The sequence below is a fragment of the Myripristis murdjan genome, chromosome 4 (assembly GCF_902150065.1).
Source record: "Myripristis murdjan chromosome 4, fMyrMur1.1, whole genome shotgun sequence".
NCBI classification, from domain to species: domain Eukaryota; kingdom Metazoa; phylum Chordata; class Actinopteri; order Holocentriformes; family Holocentridae; genus Myripristis; species Myripristis murdjan.
In genome coordinates, this window is record NC_043983.1 from 16,670,076 (window position 1) to 16,692,385 (window position 22,310).

At 39.9% G+C, this 22,310-nt stretch overlaps 2 protein-coding genes across 2 annotated transcripts; both read left to right on the top strand.

Annotated features, from left to right (window-relative positions):
- Positions 1–984: 984 nt before the first annotated feature.
- On the top strand, positions 985–8,319 carry lama3 (laminin, alpha 3). The gene is made up of 15 exons (XM_030049726.1): positions 985–1,056; positions 1,293–1,417; positions 1,604–1,754; positions 2,196–2,300; positions 2,488–2,573; positions 2,709–2,826; positions 2,986–3,120; positions 4,112–4,239; positions 6,249–6,429; positions 6,601–6,750; positions 7,268–7,433; positions 7,552–7,679; positions 7,769–7,862; positions 7,953–8,066; positions 8,174–8,319. The coding sequence occupies exons 1-15, from the start codon at positions 985–987 to the stop codon at positions 8,317–8,319; spliced, it is 1,899 nt and encodes a 632-aa protein (XP_029905586.1).
- Positions 8,320–10,050: 1,731 nt separating this feature from the next.
- Positions 10,051–21,650, top strand: ttc39c (tetratricopeptide repeat domain 39C). The gene is made up of 14 exons (XM_030050150.1): positions 10,051–10,196; positions 11,470–11,518; positions 13,235–13,363; positions 15,088–15,202; positions 16,148–16,508; positions 17,186–17,354; positions 17,700–17,793; positions 17,889–17,996; positions 18,172–18,281; positions 18,396–18,519; positions 19,130–19,227; positions 19,318–19,422; positions 19,558–19,596; positions 19,718–21,650. Exons 1-14 carry the CDS (start codon positions 10,051–10,053, stop codon positions 19,805–19,807), a joined length of 1,737 nt encoding a protein of 578 aa, XP_029906010.1. The 3' UTR covers positions 19,808–21,650.
- Positions 21,651–22,310: the final 660 nt, after the last annotated feature.

Here is a 22,310-nt window from a genome sequence, read left to right on the forward strand (position 1 = left end):
CCAAAATAACACATTTATGCTGCATGCATTCTTTTCTTGGCCCCAAACTGAATAGGAGTAGCATAAGGTGGGCAAGTGTGCAAAAGGGAGACCCCTGAGTGCCCAGAGAACCTATTTTCATCCAGACATCTTGAGGTCAGAGGTCAAGGGCCCCTGTTTAAAATGGCCATGCTAGATTTTCCCTCGCCAAAATTTTGTCTAACTTAGGAGCGATTTTTAGTCCCGTTAAACATGTTGTGTCTGATATTAACAGATTCCGTACACTGTCTAGTTCGATATGATATCATCACTCATTTACTCTAAATCAGTTCAGGAATCAAAACATTAATTTAAAATCATGGTATGAAAGGTGCAAAATTGCTGAGAGCTGACCTAAATGAAAGACTCAATTGATAAAAAAAAAATGTGGAGAAACTTATCAGTGAATTGTGTCAATTATGAGAACCATGTAGACCATCAAATTAGAGTTTAGTCCACATTTTTTTTTTTTTTATTACTTAAATGGACCCTTGGCAATTTTGCATAGAGCACCTTTAACTTTACCTGTTCCTCTCTCATTTTCAGCCTTCTGGGGATTATGTTGGCATGGCTGTTAGAGGTAACGTGTTGGTGTGTGTCTACAAATTGGGCGGATTTGTCCATGAAGTGAAAACCAGCCAAATAAGAACAACCACCAATGTGAACTCCACCATTCTTGACAGGGTTGTCTTTCACAGGTAGGCACCACTCTGCCTGTTTGAATGCTGAATGTGTTAGATCTCATGTTTTCATTTCAGAAGACACTATAAAAGGTTTTGATTGCTTTACTACACCCTCAGTAATTTCTATTTTAAGTTTCTAAGTCAAGAGTAATTAACATGTAATTATCTCTGTTTTGCCGACAATTCCCTCAGGGTTTACCAAGATGCTGAAGTTAATATCACTCAAAATTTCACATCATCCATGCCCATAACACAATCTCCTAAGCATAACCTTCCAAAAACGATGACGGGCGTCCTTAATCTGGATCCAGACAGCGTAGTGTTCTACGTGGGCGGCTATCCTGAGGACTTCACTGTAATCATTCACTGTTATTATTTCATTTTATTTGCATGTATTTTATTTTCACACTGGCAAAAGGATCAGCAATTTAAAGGGGCTTTAAGCAAAATATTAATGTTGTAGCTCTCTATCAATAGAACTTATGTCTTCCTATAGATGTCTCCTGGAAAATACATTGTAGTCCTTTTAAGCATTATCATTCATTTGTGATATATTATTATTTTCAGTTCCTTCTCCTTTGCTTTTTTCAGCCTCCAGCGGCACTGCGATACCCCAAATATCGAGGAGCCATAAAGCTCTCCTTTGTCAATGACAATCCTGTGTGTCTGTTCAACTACAAGCATGCAGCCAACTTAGGTGAACACCCTTTTGTGAAGTAAGTAACAATAAATGAAATTTAAAAACAAAAAAAAAATCTTTTTACATATTTACTGGTCTTTAGGTAGTGAAAACAAAGTAATTTCCAAGCATACCAAGGCAAGGATAATGGTGACATGGAGACATGAACCTAACATAACTGTATGTGTGATAATAGAATAAATAATTTCTTTCATTTGTTCAGGATTTCCCAGTCAGAGGTGTCTGATTATTATGACGGGACTGGTTACCGCATGGCTCTCACTAGTAACCCTCAGAAGAAGAAGAGACGACTGTTCAGGTTCCACACCAACAGCCGAGAGACAAACGCCTTGCTGTTCTACATTGGAAACGAAGTACGGTGCTTCCAGTTGAATATAACAGATTAGACTTGATGAATAAAGGAGCAGTAGTCAAAGACTTGAGCTAATTATTCCAGTTATACAGCTTACATACACATAGACACTCAGAAAAACAGTTAGTTTGGTGCAGTGATTCTCAACCTTTTGCCTGCGTCACCCCTGTTGCAGATTGTATGTGCAGAGTGGTGAACAATCTACCTTTATTATTATTATTATTATTATTATTATTATTATTATTATTATTATTTTCCCTTAATCATCTTGCACCCCCCCAAAATGATCTTGTGACCTCCTATGGGGCACCTCACCCGCAGGTTGAGAACCACTGGTTTGGGGTTGCATTGTGTCTGTTAACATTTATTGATAAATACAACCTTAATTTATTTTTAGTACTAAATCGCAGTCACCATTTACTGTCTTTTTCGTCTTTTACAGGATTCTTACTTCTGTGTCTTCATGGAGAGAGGGCACCTTGTGCTTCAAGGGAGACAAGCCGGTCAAGAGCTAAAATCTCAGAGCGGTGAAAAAGTGTCTCTATTTGTAAGTTGATCCAACAGCTAAAATATTACTTTCAGATTAAAATAATCTGTGCATCATCATCAACAGGGACATTACAACACAAGTCTATCACAGGCTGTTCAAAGCAATTCCAGCTCAGGTCACAAAACTGTACATTTTGTTCTTCCATTGATAAACTCTATTACTGATAAATAGCCTTCTTTTTCAGGACATGCAGTTTATAATTGCCATGGATGACAAGTTCATTGTGAACTACAGAGCGAAGCAAATCTCCACAAATTACACCAAAGCAGAGTACAGCAGTTATTACATTGGAGGTCTACCGGCACATCTGAGAGAGAGGTGATAAAACATGGGCTTAAATATGCAGCATTTAAACATTTATAGCACATGAACATTTATCCATGTGTTTATGCCTCTGAATCTCAGGGATAACATCACAGCCCCACCACTGAGAGGGTGTGTGGATCACCTGACGGCAGATGGTATGTACGTTGAGTACAACAGGACCATCGGTGTCAGCGTCGGATGTCCACTGTCACTGCTGGTAAACCTCCAGCAAGAAATGTCATGATTCATTTGTGATTCTCAACATTTTCACAAAATATCTTCTGTAAATTGTCCATTAAATATGTTGAATTATATTAGAACTGAATAGCACTTCACAGAATCTCAATATTGTGTAAATGATGTGTGTGTGTTATAGGGTGTTCGTGAAGCAACATATAACTCAGTTGTGTCTGTGAACTCTCTGGGTGTTTGGGACACGGTGCCAGTCACAGTCTCTCTGGGCTTCAGGAGCACAGAGAAACACGGTGCTCTTCTTAGGAGCAGCTATCAGGTAATCTCTCAGCTCCAGATTCAAGTGACAGTTGCCGACTCAAGAGCAAAATCAAAAACTAGTGTGACAAAACAAATCAATTGCTTGTTTAATAAATCATACTCATAATTTCCTGTCTCTAGGACTCTACCTCTTTCCATGACTTCCAGCTGTCTTTGGTTGATGGCCATGTAGTTTTTAGTTGTGATAATTACACCTTGAACTCACACAAAATGTACAATGACGGAAGTTGGCACTACTTGTCTGCAGCGAGGAGTCAAACAGGGTAAGCTGTGCAGGCACTGGTAAATTTATTCTTCTTTGTTATATAATAAATAAACCTCGGCTGTGATGTGCATTTTTTTCTTCCATGCATAGGGCATATTGCTAAACCTCTTGTGGTTTCCTCAGGTTGGAGATGAGCGTCGATAATGAAAATGTGGGGCAGGCACAGGCACATCATACCGAGCCCTTGCAGCTATCTTTGGCAGAAGAGAAATTCAAAGGTTGCATTGCTAACCTTTATTCAAGGAGGTCGGGCTACATTTGAATGCTACTTTGCATTATTGTCAGATGGTACAGATGTAATGTATTGTTGTTTGATTTCTTAAAATAGCTGCATTACATTATTCTCTGTTATGTAAAAAAAAAAAAAAATCTTTAATCTAATAACAGGCTTGACTCAGGCTTTCTCCCTGCTGATCTGAGCTCCTTGTCACTCATGGGAGATGTAGTCCTTGGTGTGTGCAGGCTCAGTCCTCCTCCACAAGCCACACTTCTGCCAGCACCCCTTATGCAAAGTGACACAAAGAGACACAGAAAAGTGAGCACAAGAATATTATGTTTCCACTTTATTAAAGAATGAATTGGATTTGACCAATTTAGAAACGAAAGTAGTCCAGATATATTAGATGCTACATACCTCAAATAAATAATATTGTTTTGTTAAATGTTCTGTTATTTTGTAATAATATTATAACACAGGTCCTTTATGGTCTCCGCTCTGTTTCAGATCCATGCTCAGACAGGATCAACAAGTCAGCAGTGCAGACAGCGCCTGACACTCTATGGAGGATACAGGCTGTCTGAGCCACACAGCTGGCTCAGTTACAGCGTTCCTCCTGAGGAGCTTAATTACAGGTAATGTTAGCCACATTTAACCTTTGAAATACGAAAATTAACCACCACAAACTGAGATAACTTTACTCTAATTTTGTGAGGAGCAAACAAAGCGTTTCGCCCAATGCTTCCCCAGGTTCGCTCAACAAGATTGAGTACTCACTGGTGTGATAAATACATATACAGTACAGGCCAAAAGTTTGGACACACCTTCTCATTCAATGCGTTTTCTTTATTTTCATGACTATTTTCATTGTAGATTCTCACTGAAGGCATCAAAACTATGAATGAACACATGTGGAGTTATGTACTTAACAAAAAAAGGTGAAATAACTGAAAACATGTTTTATATTCTAGTTTCTTCAAAATAGCCACCCTTTGCTCTGATTACTGCTTTGCACACTCTTGGCATTCTCTCCATGAGCTTCAAGAGGTAGTCACCTGAAATGGTTTTCACTTCACAGGTGTGCCTTATCAGGGTTAATTAGTGGAATTTCTTGCTTTATCAATGGGGTTGGGACCATCAGTTGTGTTGTGCAGAAATCAGGTTACTGCACAGCCGACAGCCCTATTGGACAACTGTTAAAATTCATATTATGGCAAGAACCAATCAGCTAACTAAAGAAAAACGAGTGGCCATCATTACTTTAAGAAATGAAGGTCAGTCAGTCCGGAAAATTGCAAAAACTTTAAATGTGTCCCCAAGTGGAGTCGCAAAAACCATCAAGCGCTACAACGAAACTGGCACACATGAGGACCGACCCAGGAAAGGAAGACCAAGAGTCACCTCTGCTTCTGAGGACAAGTTCATCCGAGTCACCAGCCTCAGAAATCGCAAGTTAACAGCAGCTCAGATCAGAGACCAGATAAATGCCACACAGAGTTCTAGCAGCAGACCCATCTTTAGAACAACTGTTAAGAGGAGACTGCGCCAATCAGGCCTTCATGGTCAAATAGCTGCTAGGAAACCACTGCTAAGGAGAGGCAACAAGCAGAAGAGATTTGTTTGGGCCAAGAAACACAAGGAATGGACATTAAACCAGTGGAAATCTGTGCTTTGGTCTGATGAGTCCAAATTTGAGATCTTTGGTTCCAACCGCCGTGTCTTTGTGAGACGCAGAAAAGGTGAACGGATGGATTCCACATGCCTGGTTCCCACTGTGAAGCATGGAGGAGGAGGTGTGATGGTGTGGGGGTGTTTTGCTGGTGACACTGTTGGGGATTTATTCAAAATTGAAGGCACACTGAACCAGCATGGCTACCACAGCATCCTGCAGCGACATGCCATCCCATCCGGTTTGCGTTTAGTTGGACCATCATTTATTTTTCAACAGGACAATGACCCCAAACACACCTCCAGGCTGTGTAAGGGCTATTTGACCAAAAAGGAGAGTGATGGAGTGCTGAATGAGAAGGTGTGTCCAAACTTTTGGCCTGTACTGTAGGTCACATGACCAACCACCCAGTTTTCTTTTTTTTTTTTTTTTTGAAAGTGTTTCAACATTTTTTTCAAATATGAATCATTATACAAAAACATGACGAGTCCTCAACATTTTTCAAAAACAAACAAACAAACAAAAAAACATGAATAACATTACATAGAGTTACAAGAATTACACCATTTTCCATAATTTTAAATAAACTAGAAAGCTGACTCCCATCTACAACTGGCCAAACAGGATAAGCTAAATTTCCTGAGAAAAATAGACTATCAGCCTACAACTGTCTCTCTATATTACTCAACAGAAAGGTGAGTGCCAGATGACCTAGTGTCTCATCTTTCCCTAATTGTCCAAATTACAAATTAATGTTTTCACATCACATATACATTTTTATTTTTTGAAGTATTGGACTTGTCTTCTGCCATATACTTGATATATTGTAGGAGTGAATGATTTCTTATATGTCATCTTCAATGTCATTATATGTTGCCTAAATAAACATTTATTATTTTATTTTGTGTTTTCAGTCATTCCTTCATTCATTGATACATTCATTCATGTTGTGCTCCCTCTCCTTCTGTGTCTTAGGCCTCACTTCTCCCTTGAAGTCAGAACCAGGTCATCCAAAGGACTGCTGCTGTACATTGCAGGGAAGGGAGACATTTCCCTGCTAGCTTTGTTTATGGCCGGCGGCAAAATCAAGCTCTCGCTTGGGCAAAACAGAATCATCCACCATAAGAAGAAGAGCAATGATGGAAACTGGCACAGAGTAATTACAATTCTGCGTGCAAACAGAGAAAACATGTGTATTGCTTCTTCAGTTTTTAGTCTCTTACAGACCAAAGATAATTTGATTTCATTTTGATTTAATTAAAGCATGTAGCTGAATGGTTTGTTTAGCATCGGTTCACTTGTCTGACAGGTTTGTCTGCTTGTTCAGGTTGTGTTCAGTGTGGAGAAAAACACTTTCCATCTGCTGGTTGATGGAATCCGTGTGACAGATGGTCACTTGTCTAACGATGCGGGATCATCTCTAGACCTGCAGAATCCTGTGTATTTGGGAGGAGTTCCAATACGCAAATTGTCAAAAGTGTGTTTCTCACCTTATTTTACACCCCGACACACATTTTCCTGCACATTTTTTGTTTCTAGTCCTTTCTAACCAAATTGATACTGCCCAAAAAAGTAACCACAACATGTCTGTTTGTATGTAAATTTACAGATATTTAATTCATATTCCCATGCCACCCTCACATTTAAATATTGCACATTTTTTTATATATTAGCACTTTCCTCTCATTCATAATATGTGTATTTCATGTCTTTGCTGCATTTCACACATATTCATATCACACACACACACACACACACACACACACACACACACACACTCCATAGTCATTCTTTATTTGTCTAAGTAAGTCCTATTGCTGTTATTTTATTTTGCAGTCCCTAATAATTCATCAAATAACTCATCGAAACTTTATCCCATAGTTTCATTCACGTGTTCTATTTTAAATGCATCCTCCTCCTTTATATTTTCTAAGACATTAAAGTTCTCTCTCCTCTCCCCTTCTCTTCTCCAAAATTAAAATTGCCTGTCTAAGGGGCATTTAATCCCCAAAGAGAGTGTTATTGGCTGTGTTCGGGATTTCAAACTGAATGAGGTGTTAGTTGGGGAACCAGTGGCTCACCATGGAGCCTCATCCTGCTTTGATGGACTCTCAGAGGCTGGGACATATTTTGGGGGAGACGGCAGCCACATTGTCTTAGGTTTGACTATACATTATTTCAATGCATGGCATTATTTCCACTTTGTCATCAGATGTACTCAATGCTTGTTACAAGAGAACCTTGACCTCAAATTTGATTGAAAATATTTGTATTCTAGATAAGTACTTCACTGTGGGCTCTGATTTTGACTTGGCCTTTGAGCTGCGTCCGCAGCACTTGACTGGCCTCCTCTTCCACGCTCGAAGTCCTAAGACCAGCTTCGACGTGTTCTTAGTGGAAAACAAGGTAACATGTTGGAGATTGTAAACAGTGTGGAGTCAGTGACTTAAAAGACAGTTACAGCAACTACTTGTTCACATTTAATCTTTTGACAGGTGGGAGTCAAGGTGAATGATGGTAATGGTGCTGTCAGTGTCTCAGTGATGCCTCATCAAAGCCTGTGTGACGGCAAATTTCATGCAGTTACAGGTATGACTTCTCACCCTAACAGGAACATGCATATGTTTTCATACTTGTGTGGCAATGAATTTTAAATTCCTGCTCTTTCTTGTCATTCAGTGTCCAAACAGAAAGAAGCTGTCAAAGTAACAGTGGACTCCGTGTCTGAGCAGAAACTGGGTCCCTCCCCGTCCACCTCGTCCTCAGCGACACTGGATACCCTTTACATTGGAGGTATGGTTGGTAAATCCATGAAACCTTTTGCTGAATATCAACATTTATGGAGAAAAACAGCTAAGAATGTAATTTCCCTGGTTTCCTTTGATCTCTCTTCCATGCAGGGACAACAAAGAGGAGCAGAGCCCCCGTGTCCTCTTCATTTATTGGCTGCTTGCGGAGAGTGAGGCTCAACGGGAGGCCTGTTGCATTCAAAGCTGCTTCCAGTGTGGTTGGCACTGTGAACATCAGTAAATGCCCTGCAGCCTGATGGGATGTAATCAATGAGTAACACGCCAAATTAACTCATTCTCTGAACTACTTTGTCAGTCTGTTTGCCTGTTGCCTGTCCAGACATGAAAGGAAATAACAATAAATACAGTAAATGAGTAAATGACATTTCTGAGAACTTGTTGAATCAGTAATGTGTATGCTGGATGGTACTGCAAACACATTTCTCGAGTTTAACTTGAACTGTTATTTGGAAATAATCTGACAAACTGTGAGTGTTTGGGAAATAAATCCAGTAGTTAGATTATAATTTAGATATAATTTGGTCTTGGCGGGTTTCACTGTCATATTCTAAGGAACACAACTCCTATTTATTATGAATTAGTCTCACCCTGTGGGCACAGATCTTTGTCAATTAGCATTTGCAGATATGGTTTGCATGTTAGTTTCCAACTAATTTGCCACATGGCATTAGACTGTGTAGTGCTGAGACAATGCCAAATTAGTGTAATTTTTTTAGATCATCAACCTAAATGACACTTGGGAAAACTATTTTTTTTTTTTTCCACGTAATATGCAGAGATCACTGCTAAAAAGTCCTAATGCCCCCTCATCACTGTGGGACTCCAGTGACTGCTCTCAGAGACTGCTTCACAGTGGTTTGTCTCACATAAACCTGGACCCCTGAGTTTGTCATCTATCATTTATTCATAGCGGGTGCACTAATGTGTGTCTAATGTATATCTGGCCTCACTTCTCTTATCCACAATGTGCAGAGCAGAATGAACCGCAGTACAACCTACATCACAAATACACCTGTCCATTTAAATTTGCCGTACTTTTATTTCTTCCCTCATTCACACCAAATATTTGCTCATGCACTGGAAAGTTTCTTGGCATTTGATGTTGTCTTTCAGTGACTAAGGAATCCATATTTATCATAGAACTCCCTTGCCAGGATAAAACAGCGCCATCATGCATGATCATGTCATGTCATGTCATGCAAGCCTGCAACAGGATAATGGGTAGTGAGGACCTAGAGGATAATTTCGCAGCATCATCGGTTATGTTTTCCTCTTTATCCTCTTCACCTGCCTCTCATGAAGCCGTGCAGTGTGAGTGCAGTGTGACGGTACAAGGCCGCACCGGTGGGCCGCATGAGGAGTGCGCTGATTGGCTGATCCTCGGAGGAGAGGGCCGAGCCTGTGGATGCGCAGGGAGGCCGTCTGGGGGAGCGCTGGGTTTGCACACGGTCTGCTGTCTGACTGGATGCTGGTTTATCTCAGCAGGCCTCATCTTTAATGAATCCCTGAGATGCGTTGTGCGTTATGACGACAGGCCGTTTGACGGGAATTACGTGGGACGGACAGAGAAGCGGAGCAGCCTGGCTTCTCGTTATGTAATTCATCGGACGCATCAATGCCGAGGGAAGCTGAGGGAGACGAATGGCTCATCTGATTGCAACTGAATGACAGTGTAACAGAAGTCTGCACTTGGCAGGTACAATGATAAGTGTACATCGCTGGGGTGCAGCCTAACTGAGCCCGTCTGGGCATCCGGTGCCCCATCCTGGGGTGCTCAGACGTCTGGAGACACACAGCTGCACACATTTTTTTTTTTTTCTTTTGGCCGATCAGGGGCGCGTCTCTGTTTAAAATTGTCTTCTCCAGCTGACATAAACCAATGCGGGTTTGTTTCAGAGAAGAAGTAGGATTAAATTTTTATCTTCATTGCACTGATTTCCTCAAACAGCCAGTAAGCTGGATAAATAATGGCGGGCCCCGAGCAGTCCCAGCAGCAGAAGCAGGTAGAGGAGAAGGCAGAGCACATAGATGATGCTGAGCTGGCTCTCCAAGGCATTAACATGCTGCTCAACAACGGATTCAAGGAAAGCGACGAGCTCTTCAGGAGATACAGGTGAGATGGTTTTTGCTCGTTCGTCATCACAGGACAAAGCACGACAACAGTGTGTTGTTGGGATGATGCGTACGCAAGCTGATAGTGAGAGGGAGAGGATGCTTTCTAAGCAAAATCCTATAAATGTGTATTTTATAAAACACTGAAATTCAAAACACTGTATACAGTTACAAAGTATCATTTTCTGCACAAAGTATCATTAATTAGCAAGTGTATTGTTAATCCATCGTCACACTGTATCAATTATAATATGATTAAGACAGTTATATAATTGATTGACAGCTCTGGGGACTGTTTCACACACTGCATCAAGCCCAGAAGTGTGTTTATTGCCAAGATAACAGCGGAAATCTATTTGCAAGACCTTATCAGAATACCTTTGGACAGTCCATATCCAGTACTTCCTACTAGTGAGTGTGAGTAACCTCTAGGTGTCAGTCTCACCTTTCATTGCCTGGCAGCCGTCCATTTGACAGATCTGACAGAGCAGCTCAGACACCAGTTGCTGACACAGATGTGAGTTTTCTTTAGATAAATATTGAAAAGACTCACCCCGGAGTCAATATTATTCATTACAATACTGTGCTGATTCTCTAACCTCTTGTATCTACAGGCACACGTTTCTTTTATCCACTTCATTTTCATAAATTACATGTAAGAGCCCTGTGTTAATAAATAGGGATATGAGTTCAGAATTAAATTGTTTTTAGTAAGTCTGACACCTCATTGATTCTATATTAAGTATATTTTATTAGTTTGCAGTAGGTTGTATTTGGATCTCTCTGTTTATACATTTTAAGGTAATTTTGAAAAGTTTTGCGATGCATCCTCCTACAAATAATATCATGACATCTATTGTATCGTGAGGTCCTTTCCCAACAGCCGGCCATAGCTTTAAGACACTGGCAAGTGTAATTGTGAGTCACACCCCTGACATCCCTCATGACAGCTGAATGGGTGAGTGTGACTGCTAATGGGGGACTTTGAGGGCTCCTAGTTATCAAGCTCTATTTGTGCCAACAGGAGAAATCACCGCCCTCAGGGCTAAATTAAGCAAGCCATTCACCCTCCATGTCTCTGGATGCTGAGACAGAAAAGGTCCCTCTCATAGGCCCTGAGCACAAAATACTCCTTTGAGTAGTGTAGGGAATATTGATATTTGGAACTGTATTGCAGTTTTACTTGATTCATTTGTAGTTATTTTGTTTTATGGTCTTAAAGTCTCTGCTCTGTCACTCAGTTGTGTTTCCTTCTTTCTGTTCTCTCTCCCTAGGACTCACAGCCCACTGATGAGCTTTGGGGCCAGTTTTGTCAGTTTCCTGGTGAGTTTCCTCTTAGATGACGATAAAGTATTGATAATGGTGGTGATGAGAAGAAATACCAATACTGTATGCATGTGGCAATAACAATTCAAATAAATACAGATGTAAATGGGCGAAAACAAAGTAGTAGACAATCATTACTTCATAACCTAGTTCACATAAACTGCAGACATCCAAATAATGCATGGAATGGATGCATATGTATATCCATATTCCCAAATGAGCTTACCCTGTTTTTCAGTGTTATTCAGTCTTTCAAACTCTGGATCAGCCTTTGCAAGGCCTTCGTCCTTGCATGTGCCATGTCTGATTGGTTTAGATTAGTGGGGTTTTACAGGTTTAACTTTCTTGAAATAAGAGGTGACTGGCCTACAGCACTGTTTCATTTAATACAATTAGTCAGTGTCATATGTGTACAAGTTAAGTGGTCAGGTGTCTGTAGAGGAATTAATGTACGTTTTTAATGCTTTTATTCTCTTAGATCTCTCTATCTACCCATCTCTCTATCGATGCATGTATTTGCAGGCATTTGTTGAAACCTCCAGGGCACTTCACATCTCTCTGAATTTAAAAAAAAAATCCTCTAAAGGCCTTGAGAGATACTTCGGTTAAAGCAAAAGCAAATAAAGAATATAAAGTGAAAAAGAAAGCATGTGAAGAAGAGATATAGCAGGCAAATTCCACAACCTTGAAGCATTAGCATGCTGTGATATTTGGCAAAAGTGTCATCAGTGCATCATCACAGACCGCCTCGAGTGAGCTCAGTGTTGAGCGCAGCATCAAGACTTTAAATAGTCTAATTTATCAAATTGATAACATCATTGTCACCCTTGACGTGCACTCTCTTGCTTTTCCATCCATTACCATAATGGATGCATTTTCATCTGAAGAACATTGTTCTTGCAGAAAAGCACAATCACTGTAACGATTTATTGGTCACTGATGGGAGAGAGGATTTTCCACTGTGCAGCCACAGAGTCCCTGTCACTGCCCCTCACGTCTGGGCTCTGTTGCACCATGAAGCCACAGATGATGTCATCCTCTGGTCACACATGCAAAACTGCCTTGAAGGTGGGGGGTGGGATGGCATCATACATGCCCACAGCAATAGTTAGATAATACAAATGCATATGGCGAGAACGCTGGTTACACAATAGAAGAATTCACACAATGTAAGCTGACGCCACAAAATTTGTGTCGGAAAATATGTCTTTAATTTTTAGTTGTTGAAAAGTTTCAACTGCACAAACACTTTATGATATTGCCAACTTGGTAGAATATTTCTATCTCAGTATTTTGTGCACCTATAGAGGGTGAACGATTCTATGAAAAGCTGTATGGATTTTTCATATAACACACAACACCGGCAATACAGATGTCACTGGGTTCCTCCATTCATTCTTATAGAGAAAGGGCCCTTTGTCCGTTTGTCCCAGTCCTGCTTTATAAGACTCTTATGTAATCCTCCTTCACTCATATTACAACATGTTTCATTTTATAAGCTCTAGCATTAATATTGTTTTTTAAAACCCAGGACAGTTTAACCGCAAAATAACAATACACCTTAGTAATACAGTAGTGCCACATCAATGCAATAGTGTTGTTTAAATAAAGACATTAAATTTTTTTCATTTATGGCTTTTTAGTAATGTAAATAGGCATTTGTTGGCAAAACCAAACACGTGTTTTATAATGGTTTACTTTGCTGCACTGCAGAACGCCATGATGACATTTGAGGAGGAGAAGATGCAGATGGCCTGTGACGACCTGCGGACCACTGAGAAGCTGTGTGAAAGTGACAGCGCCGGCGTCATAGAGACAATCAGAAACAAGATCAAGAAGAGCGTGAGTGCAAAAATACTGTCCAGAGAAATCCGGCATAAATTGTATGGGCTATTGTAACATCAAATCCTGTAGTGGATAGGTATGTCATTTATTTTGTCAGCATTTATTTTAACCCTTCCTTTCACTCTGATCTTTCGTGCAGTGTATTTATCAGGGAAAGATGAGGTATTTACATTTACAAATAAATACATGTTGAGAATAGCAGGTTACCAAACAACATCAGCTATAACTAAGTAAATTTGCTTTTCAAATGCATGACAGCTGTGAGCATCTTTACAAATGAAAACATAATGTTGAAAAAATCAAATTAAATCTAATGTAACAACTCACTATTATAGATGAACAACTAGTGGTACTTCTACTTAAGAATAATAGTAGGAACTAAGCTTTTCTACAGTGCAGTACCACAAATACAGATGCCTGGGAACACCATATAATGCGTTTGAGCTTTTCAACACATTTGTCAATAATACCAAGATAAACCAATCCTCCGTCTGTAAACCAAGAGAAGAATCTGACAAATTAAGTCAAACATTGCAGTTTATACAAACAATGCTGTTCGGGAAAGCATACTTCTTTTTAAGTAAACAAATGGTGTGATTTGGAGAGGAATTCAGCCTGAGAGAAAGACAATACACTCCAGACAGCTTGCTTAACACAACATGATGCTCAAACATAGCAACTTTGTTGGAGTGAGGATTCGCAGCTTCGCTTGTTGCCAGAGACTTCTGATGGCCTGTTGAAGACGTACTCTCTCTCCAGCATTCCAGCCAATGTGCAATTCTGTGTTCATTTCTGGTTTTTGTTTTAAATCAACAACAAGTGCGTCATTTCTAACGCAGGTGCCCCACTGGGCCTGCTGGTGGGGCCAGAGGGAAGGTCATGGACTCACCCAAATTGCCAGGTTTCATCCTGTAACCAGCATAAATGTTCAAACACAAATTTGTCTTTATATTTCAACTCTTACTATCAGCGTTACGACAACTACCACGGTTACAACATTTTGACCTGCTGGTGGCGCTATGGGAACGGTCATGGGGTCACCCCAAGTTAAAATATCATCTTTTAGACCACTTGAATGCTGTCACCAAATTACATGGCAATGCCATAGTACTTTTTTAGGAATTATTGAGCAAGATTAAAAAATGTGGCCTGCTGGTGGTGCTAGAGGGAAGGTCATGAGGTCACCAAAACTGCCAGGTTTCATCCTCTAGAAATGAATGTTGTCACCAACGTTTATGGCCATGCACCAAATAGATTTGGACTTGTGCCCCTCTGGACCAAACTGCTGACTGGCTGAAACAGTGACGTATAGGCCTCTGCTTTCCAGCAGCAGGGCAGAAATTTAACATTACAAAAGTAGGTCAACATTATTGTTTTTGCTCTCTGGTCCCACTGGATAAACAGCATCCCAGCGGGTCTTTACATTACAGGCAGAATGCAATTCACAACAATCTGTAGATCCTCAAAATGAGGCCTAATCATATTGGCGATAGTGAGATCATGCCATACCCACCCTAAAATATAATTAGTCGCTCTCTGAAATGTAATCTAGGAAGAACGTGAGGAGTGCGGGGTCCATTAGGCAGTGTTGTCTTCCAAATGCAGGGAGCTCCCTGATCATTTGGCTGCTGGCCACTGGGGAAAATCTCCACTGTCAGACTGTGTTTGTAATGCTGTTTGAATTGGTGACGGTTTGTTGAATTTGTGTGTTTGTGCCATAGATGGACTCCCAGAGGTCAGGGGTTGTGGTTGTCGACCGTCTGCAGAGACAGATTATTGTTGCTGACTGTCAGGTCTACCTCGCTGTGCTCTCCTTTGTCAAGCAGGAACTCTCAGGTAATCAGATGGAAATGAAGGCTTTACTTTGGATAATTGGTTTAGTGCGATGTTTTATGTTCAGTCACGTTCAGTCACGTGCTACATAGTACAGGAAATTATATCATCATGGTGGCATCTGTATTTCTGTGTTTAGATGTATCCTTGTGAACACAATAAGACACTAAGCACATAATAGCGTTTATACTGATGACACGTCTTTCTTAATGATCTTGATATTCATTTCAAAATTAATGAGGAAAAACTATTTTCTTGATATTACTATAACTCCTTAATGTTTTAAGATACTGGGTTGATATTTAATATCACCCATGTGTTATTTTAAGACAAGTAAGTTGGCATTAATATTAACATTAATGCATTAACTTGCTTAAATAATGAAGTCATTGACTTGACTGGTTATGTTTGGTGTATCATGGTGATTGTGGTGAATGAATCAATAAATAAGGCTTTATTTTGAACTTGTAGACCAATAAATAAAAAAGACATATATTAAAGATTAAGCAAGAATAGCCCTATCTATCTATCTATCTATCTATCTATCTATCTATCTATCTATCTATCTATCTATCTATCTAGTGCTAATTTCGTACCACTAGCATGGAAGTGTGAACTGGTATGACAATAAAGTTCCTTGAATCCCTTGAATCTATCTATCTATCTATCTATCTGTTGATTTCTTGCTTGCCTTATACATTTACATTTTAAAATGTTATGTTCACAAAATCCTACACTATTAACTATCCATATTTCTTATTTTGCAGTTTGAATAATGATTGTGTGGAGCTCTCAGACATTAGGCATTAGGTATAATCCAGCTCCAGTGCCTCTTCTTTATTGTGCACTTTCCACCACTTTAATTCTTAGATAACTGACATTGCTTTGCAATACTCTAATTGTTATCACGATTCAGAATTATCATTTTCGTTGTATTTCCACCGACAGCATACATCAAAGGAGGCTGGATCCTTCGTAAGGCCTGGAAAATGTACAACAAGTGCCACAGTGACATCAGCCAGCTGCAGGAGGCCTGTCAGAGGAGGTCCTCCGTCCACCAGGAGTCGCTCTCTGCTGACAACGCCAACCACAATTCACCGGTGGAGAACGGGGTGACAGCTGAGGCCCTGGACCGGCTCAAGGGTTCTGTCAGCTTCGGTTATGGCCTCTTCCACCTCTGCATCTCCATGGTGCCGCCGCACCTGCTCAAGATTATCAACCTGCTCGGTTTCCCTGGTGACCGCCTCCAGGGCCTGTCCTCCCTGATGTATGCAAGTGAGAGTAAGGACATGAAGGCGCCGCTAGCTACGTGAGTAGGCCTGAGTTCTGTCGCTACTTACAGAGAGAGGGAGAGAGAGAGAGAGAGAGAGAGAGAGAGAGAGAGAGAGAGAGAGAGATGCCAATCACGGTGTAGAAAGGTCTGTCTTCAGACTGTTAATGGCTTGTTAATCAAAATATTATTAATAATTATCATTACAACAATACAACAATGTTTAAAAGCTATTGGAAACTTAATTATTAAAATGACTTGGGGTGATATGTTGTTGTTCTTTTTGCCAAGCCACAACGCTATAATTATAGTTAATACAAGATAGTGGGTAAAGGCTCAGAATACAAAAACACTAAACCTGATGGGAACTTTAAACTACATTACTTACCCAAAATCCACTGTAAAACACTAGACCTGGTAATCCTCTTGCTGTTTCACATGTTGCAATCTAACTTGTACAGAAATGTACAAACCACATAAGGTTAAAAGTAAAGCGGTGTTAACTTGAAACAGCAGTTGAATTGAATAGACTGACTGTATTGAGCCTGTATTTCCATTATTACATGTGTAAATGAGCTGCTGTGCCAAATTAGGAAACACAAATGTATCCTCATTAATTTACAGTTTCAGAGCTTCAGCTGAAAGAGATGTTTTTAGCCCATCTGGACTTCGTGTGTCAGACCAGTCTCAGATGAATCTCGTGTTTTGTTGCTCAGGTTGGCCCTCCTGTGGTACCACACAGTAGTGCTGCCTTTCTTCGCTTTGGATGGCTCAGACACACACGCAGGTCTGCTGGAAGCCAAAGCCATCCTGCAGAGGAAGTCGGTGGTTTACCCCAACTCCTCCCTCTTCATGTTCTTTAAAGGACGCGTTCAGAGGCTAGAGGTATGTACTGGAAACGAAGCGTTGTATGACAATTCGTGACCGCTGAGAGTAACCTCAGGCGTTTGTGAGACTGCGAATGGTTTGTGTTTTGAATGTCAAGAAACACCATAACATGAAGTGTACCTTTTTCACAATGGGATCTGAAATGCGGAATTGGCTTAGCGTTCATTAGCAAGCGTCTGTTCAAGCATACAATTAATATGCATGTGTGACAGTCCATTTACTGACCAGCGTTTGATCTGCCATCTACTTATCTAGCTGCCCCATGCAACATGTGCATGTAGTGTGCATCTAACATTAATTATCATTACCTATTTGGTTGTGTGCTCTGTTTTCTATCCCCAGTGCCATATCAACAGTGCTTTGGCCTCTTTCCATGATGCATTAGAGCTTGCATCAGACCAAAGAGAGATCCAGCATGTATGTCTCTATGAGATTGGTACGTGTTTTCTCATTAGGTTAGTCTTGACATACTGGCAGTTGGCGTACAGTGGCGAATTACTTTTATTTTGTCTGTATGCACTTGCTTTTCAGGTTGGTGTAGTATGATAGAGATGAACTTTGGAGATGCATACAGGTCATTTGAGAGGCTGAAGAATGAGTCGCGTTGGTCGCAGTGCTACTATGCCTACTTGACTGGAGGTGAGCTTGTCCCATCCTGAACACTTAGGTTGCATTCACACAGGATCGGGCATTGCGGCAAAAATGCAAGGAACCTCATTCATTTTGAATGGGAGTAGTTCTGTCTGAATGCAGCTTTAAAATGCTGGGAAGTCTCTAAATATTCTAAACACTCCTCCTGTTTGTCCTTTTTCAGTGTGTCAGGGCGCTTCGGGCGACCTGGACGGAGCAAGCGGTGTGTTCAAAGATGTACAGAAACTGTTCAAACGAAAGAACAACCAGATAGAGCAGTTTGCCCTTAAAAGGGTGGGTTATGTTTTGCTGATCCTCCTGGTCCTTTTATTTATTTATTTTTTTTTAAGAAAGTCATACCATGACGCTGTCACAAAACATTTTATTCTGTCTGACTTTATTCTGCAGGCCGAAAGACTGAGAAAGATCTCACCCACCAGAGAGCTATGCATCCTTGGTGTAATTGAAGTGCTGTACCTGTGGAAGGCACTTCCAAACTGCTCGTCCTCCAAGCTGCAGATGATGAATCAGGGTAACTGATCCCCACTGAGACGACCATTGTAGCTGTAGTAGAGGGTTGTTTTTTTATTTTAGTTTCAGTGGTTAAAGGATAGGTTCATTATTTTTCAATCCAGGCCATATTAAAATGTTGACACAGCCTCACCAATAGCTTTAATGACCAGAAACTTACCACACAGCTGCGGCTTCTTAGCCTTCAATACAGTCCAATGAGGCACTTATTTTTAGTGTCAAAATGCATAATAAATATCCTTTTGAAAACAGAAAACTCCCAGCACACTCAAATACACCATGAAATTGTCCACCCAAAAAAATGTTGCCAGCTAACTCGGCTAATGCTGCCCTCACTCGAACTCAGACCTCAGAATTTCTCTTACAAATTTCTGACCTGCAACAACATTGGGTTCATGGCCTCATCATCTGGACTGTGACTGTGTTTAGAGTTTCCCATTTTCAAAATAGACATTTTTAATGGTTTGTGTCCTGCTTGTGGTGATGTTGTGCCATGCGTTGTTATAAAAGACAGATTTGCACATTTTAATACGGTCTGGATCCTTCAGTATTTTGAAAAAACAAAACTCTATTTATGCAGTGTGTGATATTTTCTGCTTGTTCCTTTTCAGTGTTACAGTGTTTAGATGATGCTTCATGTCGAGGCCTGAAACATCTCCTTCTTGGTGCCATTCACAAATGTCATGGAAATATGAAAGATGCTATTCAGGTATGCTTTGCATTTGAAAATTGTGAATGATTATGCTTAAAATCAACAATGTGAATGATTAGCCTGAAAAATACTTCCTCTGTGATCCAGTCATTTCAGCTCGCTGCTAGAGACGAGTATGGACGACAGATCAACTCGTACGTGCAGCCCTACTCCTTCTATGAGCTTGGATGTATACTGCTTGCAAAACCAGAGGTGAGTCTGTCTCACATAGCGTTCATGCCACTGGGTTTATGTGATTAACTTTAAAGTAAGGAGTTGTTGATTTTTTTTTTTTTTTAAATCTTTGTATATATAAATACTTACTGTGCTATTTGTATGTCACTCCAGACCGTGGGAAAGGGGAGATCATTGCTTCTTCAAGCAAAGGTAACATGTTTAGAATGGCAGCATTTCTTTTAATTTACACATGGGAATATATTGCATGCAGTATGAATGATTATTGATTTCCTCAATAGTTGAATTTCTTGCATTTATTTTGCATTTTCAGGAGGATTTTACAGGCTACGACTTTGAGAACAGGCTCCACGTGCGCATCCATTCGGCCCTGGCCTCATTGAAGGAGGTCGTGCCTCAGTGACTCCAGGACGGGAAGTTGCAATGACTGAAGCGATGCTCTTACTGAAAGCATGGCTTTTTACAGTATGGTGAAAGCCATTCAAAACCACTGTATGACATTCTAGTGGACAGGCTGCTTTATTTTTTCATTTTAAGTGTTTTACACATCTAAATATAATAGCTAACAATGTCATAGCCAGTTCTTCTCATTAACTTGTGTATTTAGAGGACTTTAGTTGTGTCTCCCCCTCCCTTTGGTGAGCCATTCAGCACATAACAGCCTTTTGATGAAATAATCTCATTTAACTGTCATTTAACTGTTTTTTTAACACTCTTTCAAAACATGCAGAGGACATTTAAGCATGTTATTTCAATATCAAAATAGAATTAATTGCAAGTTATTTGTCATACAGTAGTTCAGTATTGCACAACAAGGTAAGGGAAATATTTGTCAAATTTGATATTTGATTCTGCTTCATGTTTGTTCTGAAAAGTATTCAATGGGCTGATCAATATTTTATGCAGAGATTTTTCTTAGAAATAACCGAATCAACTACTTGAAATTCTCAACTACACTGTCCTATCAAATTGCCAGTGGTTTAACGTGACTTTGTTATAATGTAATTTAAACAAGGTGTGGTGCATATTTACACTTGGATAAAAAAAAAAAAATAAAAATCACTTTGAACTACTAGGTTATTATTCAGTTAGTTAACTTCCCCTATATTGTTTAATAACAGTACAAAATGTTAATCCGATTTTAACCGGTCACCTAAACACACACTTACCTTCTGTCGTGAATAGTATTACTCACCTTCAAGTAGTTTGTCATTTTACATGTAAAATACTTGTGACATCACCACACTTAACGATGCCCTACTGATGCTATGAACATGCATTTTCTATTGAAAACAGCGGGCATTGATCTGTGCACTATGCATGGTATGGCAGGGTAAAAGTGGCTCTAAGACTGTACTGTAAATCAGACGTACCCGTGTATCCATCCCCTCACATGCACTCAGTATTGACCTACATATAGTACTGTAACAATATCAAAAGGTGCTGCTAACTGTCAGCATGATCAACAAATTACTGCAAATGTATTTTGATAGTATTTTAGTGATACAGGCTTTTGTATCAGTCCATACTGGTTATTTATCACATAACAGAGGTTATACTTAATGTTGCAGTTGTCATTTATGCTATTAAAGAATATAACTTAATGAAAGACACAGTTCTTGTGACGGCCAGCATGACAGGCAGTGCTGTTAGTAATCGAGCTGGATTAAAAGCGTGCTCTTCAATTGGACATAGAGACAATACTTCTATATGGACAATAATTCTGTTCTATCAATTAAACTGAGGTTTTACCGGCCTCATAAATTTAATATGTGTAAAATTCTTGCCTTTTACTGATAAGTGCTCGGAGGTATGGTCACCCAAGCAATAATAAGTAAGTAAGGAGGGCATCTTATTTTGTCAAGGTTTTTGAAGATGATGATCACAATGTGTTTCTTCGTCCCATGTCCGAGGTCGTGTATGGAAAGATTTGTTTTGATCACACTTAGTTGATTAGACACAACCAGTCATCCCCTGTGATTGTGATGGATGTAAACTGTGGTAAATGTCGAGGCAGAGTAAGTGGTCAGTACAGTACAAGTGATGTGACGTTGAAAAACCGGTTAACATGTCACTTTTCTGCTGTACCCCCAAAAAACTGAGCTACTTTTGTCATTGAAAGACTGTGTTTTGTCCATTTTGTCATGAGGTTTGGAACCTTGTTGAAATCGGGGTTACGTGTAACAGGATGATCGCTTTTCCCATGTGAACTCTACAATAAACTGTTGTCCATAAATCTTGCAAAACTTTGTAGCATTTTGCTTTTCGCTGTGAGCATTTCTCTCAGACTTGGTGGGTAGATGCTATGTGAACGACACAAGAAGACACTGAGAAAGAGCTGAGGGCATGAAAAATACGGTCTGTCTTGCCTGAAGAACATTCAGACCAAAACCCTTACCTTTAAATTATAAGGCATTTTGTATATTACCAGTAGGTTTGGAAAGGGTTTTTGAAAGGAGCAGGGATCACCTATTTTTTTCCTAACCGAAAGAAAAAGGAAATTTTTCAATTTAAGTTCTTCCATTTTTTCCCTGCTCAATCTGTGGGTTTTTTCTTGCTCGCTATGCGGATTAAGTCGGGATGTCGTCCTGTTTTCTTTATTGTAAACTTGTGGGCCAGAAAAGCCCTTTGACACTGTAAAGCGTGATTTCAGGCTACCAATAGACTTACCAACCAAACATTAGCACTGTCAAGTGGAAAGTTTGCCCCACAAATGTAAATCAAAGAAAAGGCCTGCGAAACATTTTTATTATTATTTATTTCCTAATGGCTTCATACAGTACAGCTAATTGTAAATCAGTCAACTGAACTAGTCACAGATGGACTCAATGTATAAAAGCATTTCTAGGACCTTCACAGGATTTGGATGCACTTATAACTCAATTTGGAGACTGGTTACTGACTTA

What these genes read in the sequence shown, in the direction of transcription:
- ttc39c (XM_030050150.1), top strand. Translation starts at nt 10,051, where the DNA reads ATGGCGGGCCCCGAGCAGTCCCAGCAGCAGAAGCAGGTAGAGGAGAAG. An exon ending in CCAGTTTTGTCAGTTTCCTG is followed by an intron (nt 11,519 to 13,234) that starts GTGAGTTTCCTC and finishes GCTGCACTGCAG; the next exon opens with AACGCCATGATGACATTTGA. An exon ending in CTATGCCTACTTGACTGGAG is followed by an intron (nt 17,997 to 18,171) that starts GTGAGCTTGTCC and finishes GTCCTTTTTCAG; the next exon opens with TGTGTCAGGGCGCTTCGGGC.
- lama3 (XM_030049726.1), top strand. Translation starts at nt 985, where the DNA reads ATGACGGGCGTCCTTAATCTGGATCCAGACAGCGTAGTGTTCTACGTG. An exon ending in TTCTTAGGAGCAGCTATCAG is followed by an intron (nt 3,121 to 4,111) that starts GTAATCTCTCAG and finishes GCTCTGTTTCAG; the next exon opens with ATCCATGCTCAGACAGGATC. An exon ending in ATGATGGAAACTGGCACAGA is followed by an intron (nt 6,430 to 6,600) that starts GTAATTACAATT and finishes CTGCTTGTTCAG; the next exon opens with GTTGTGTTCAGTGTGGAGAA.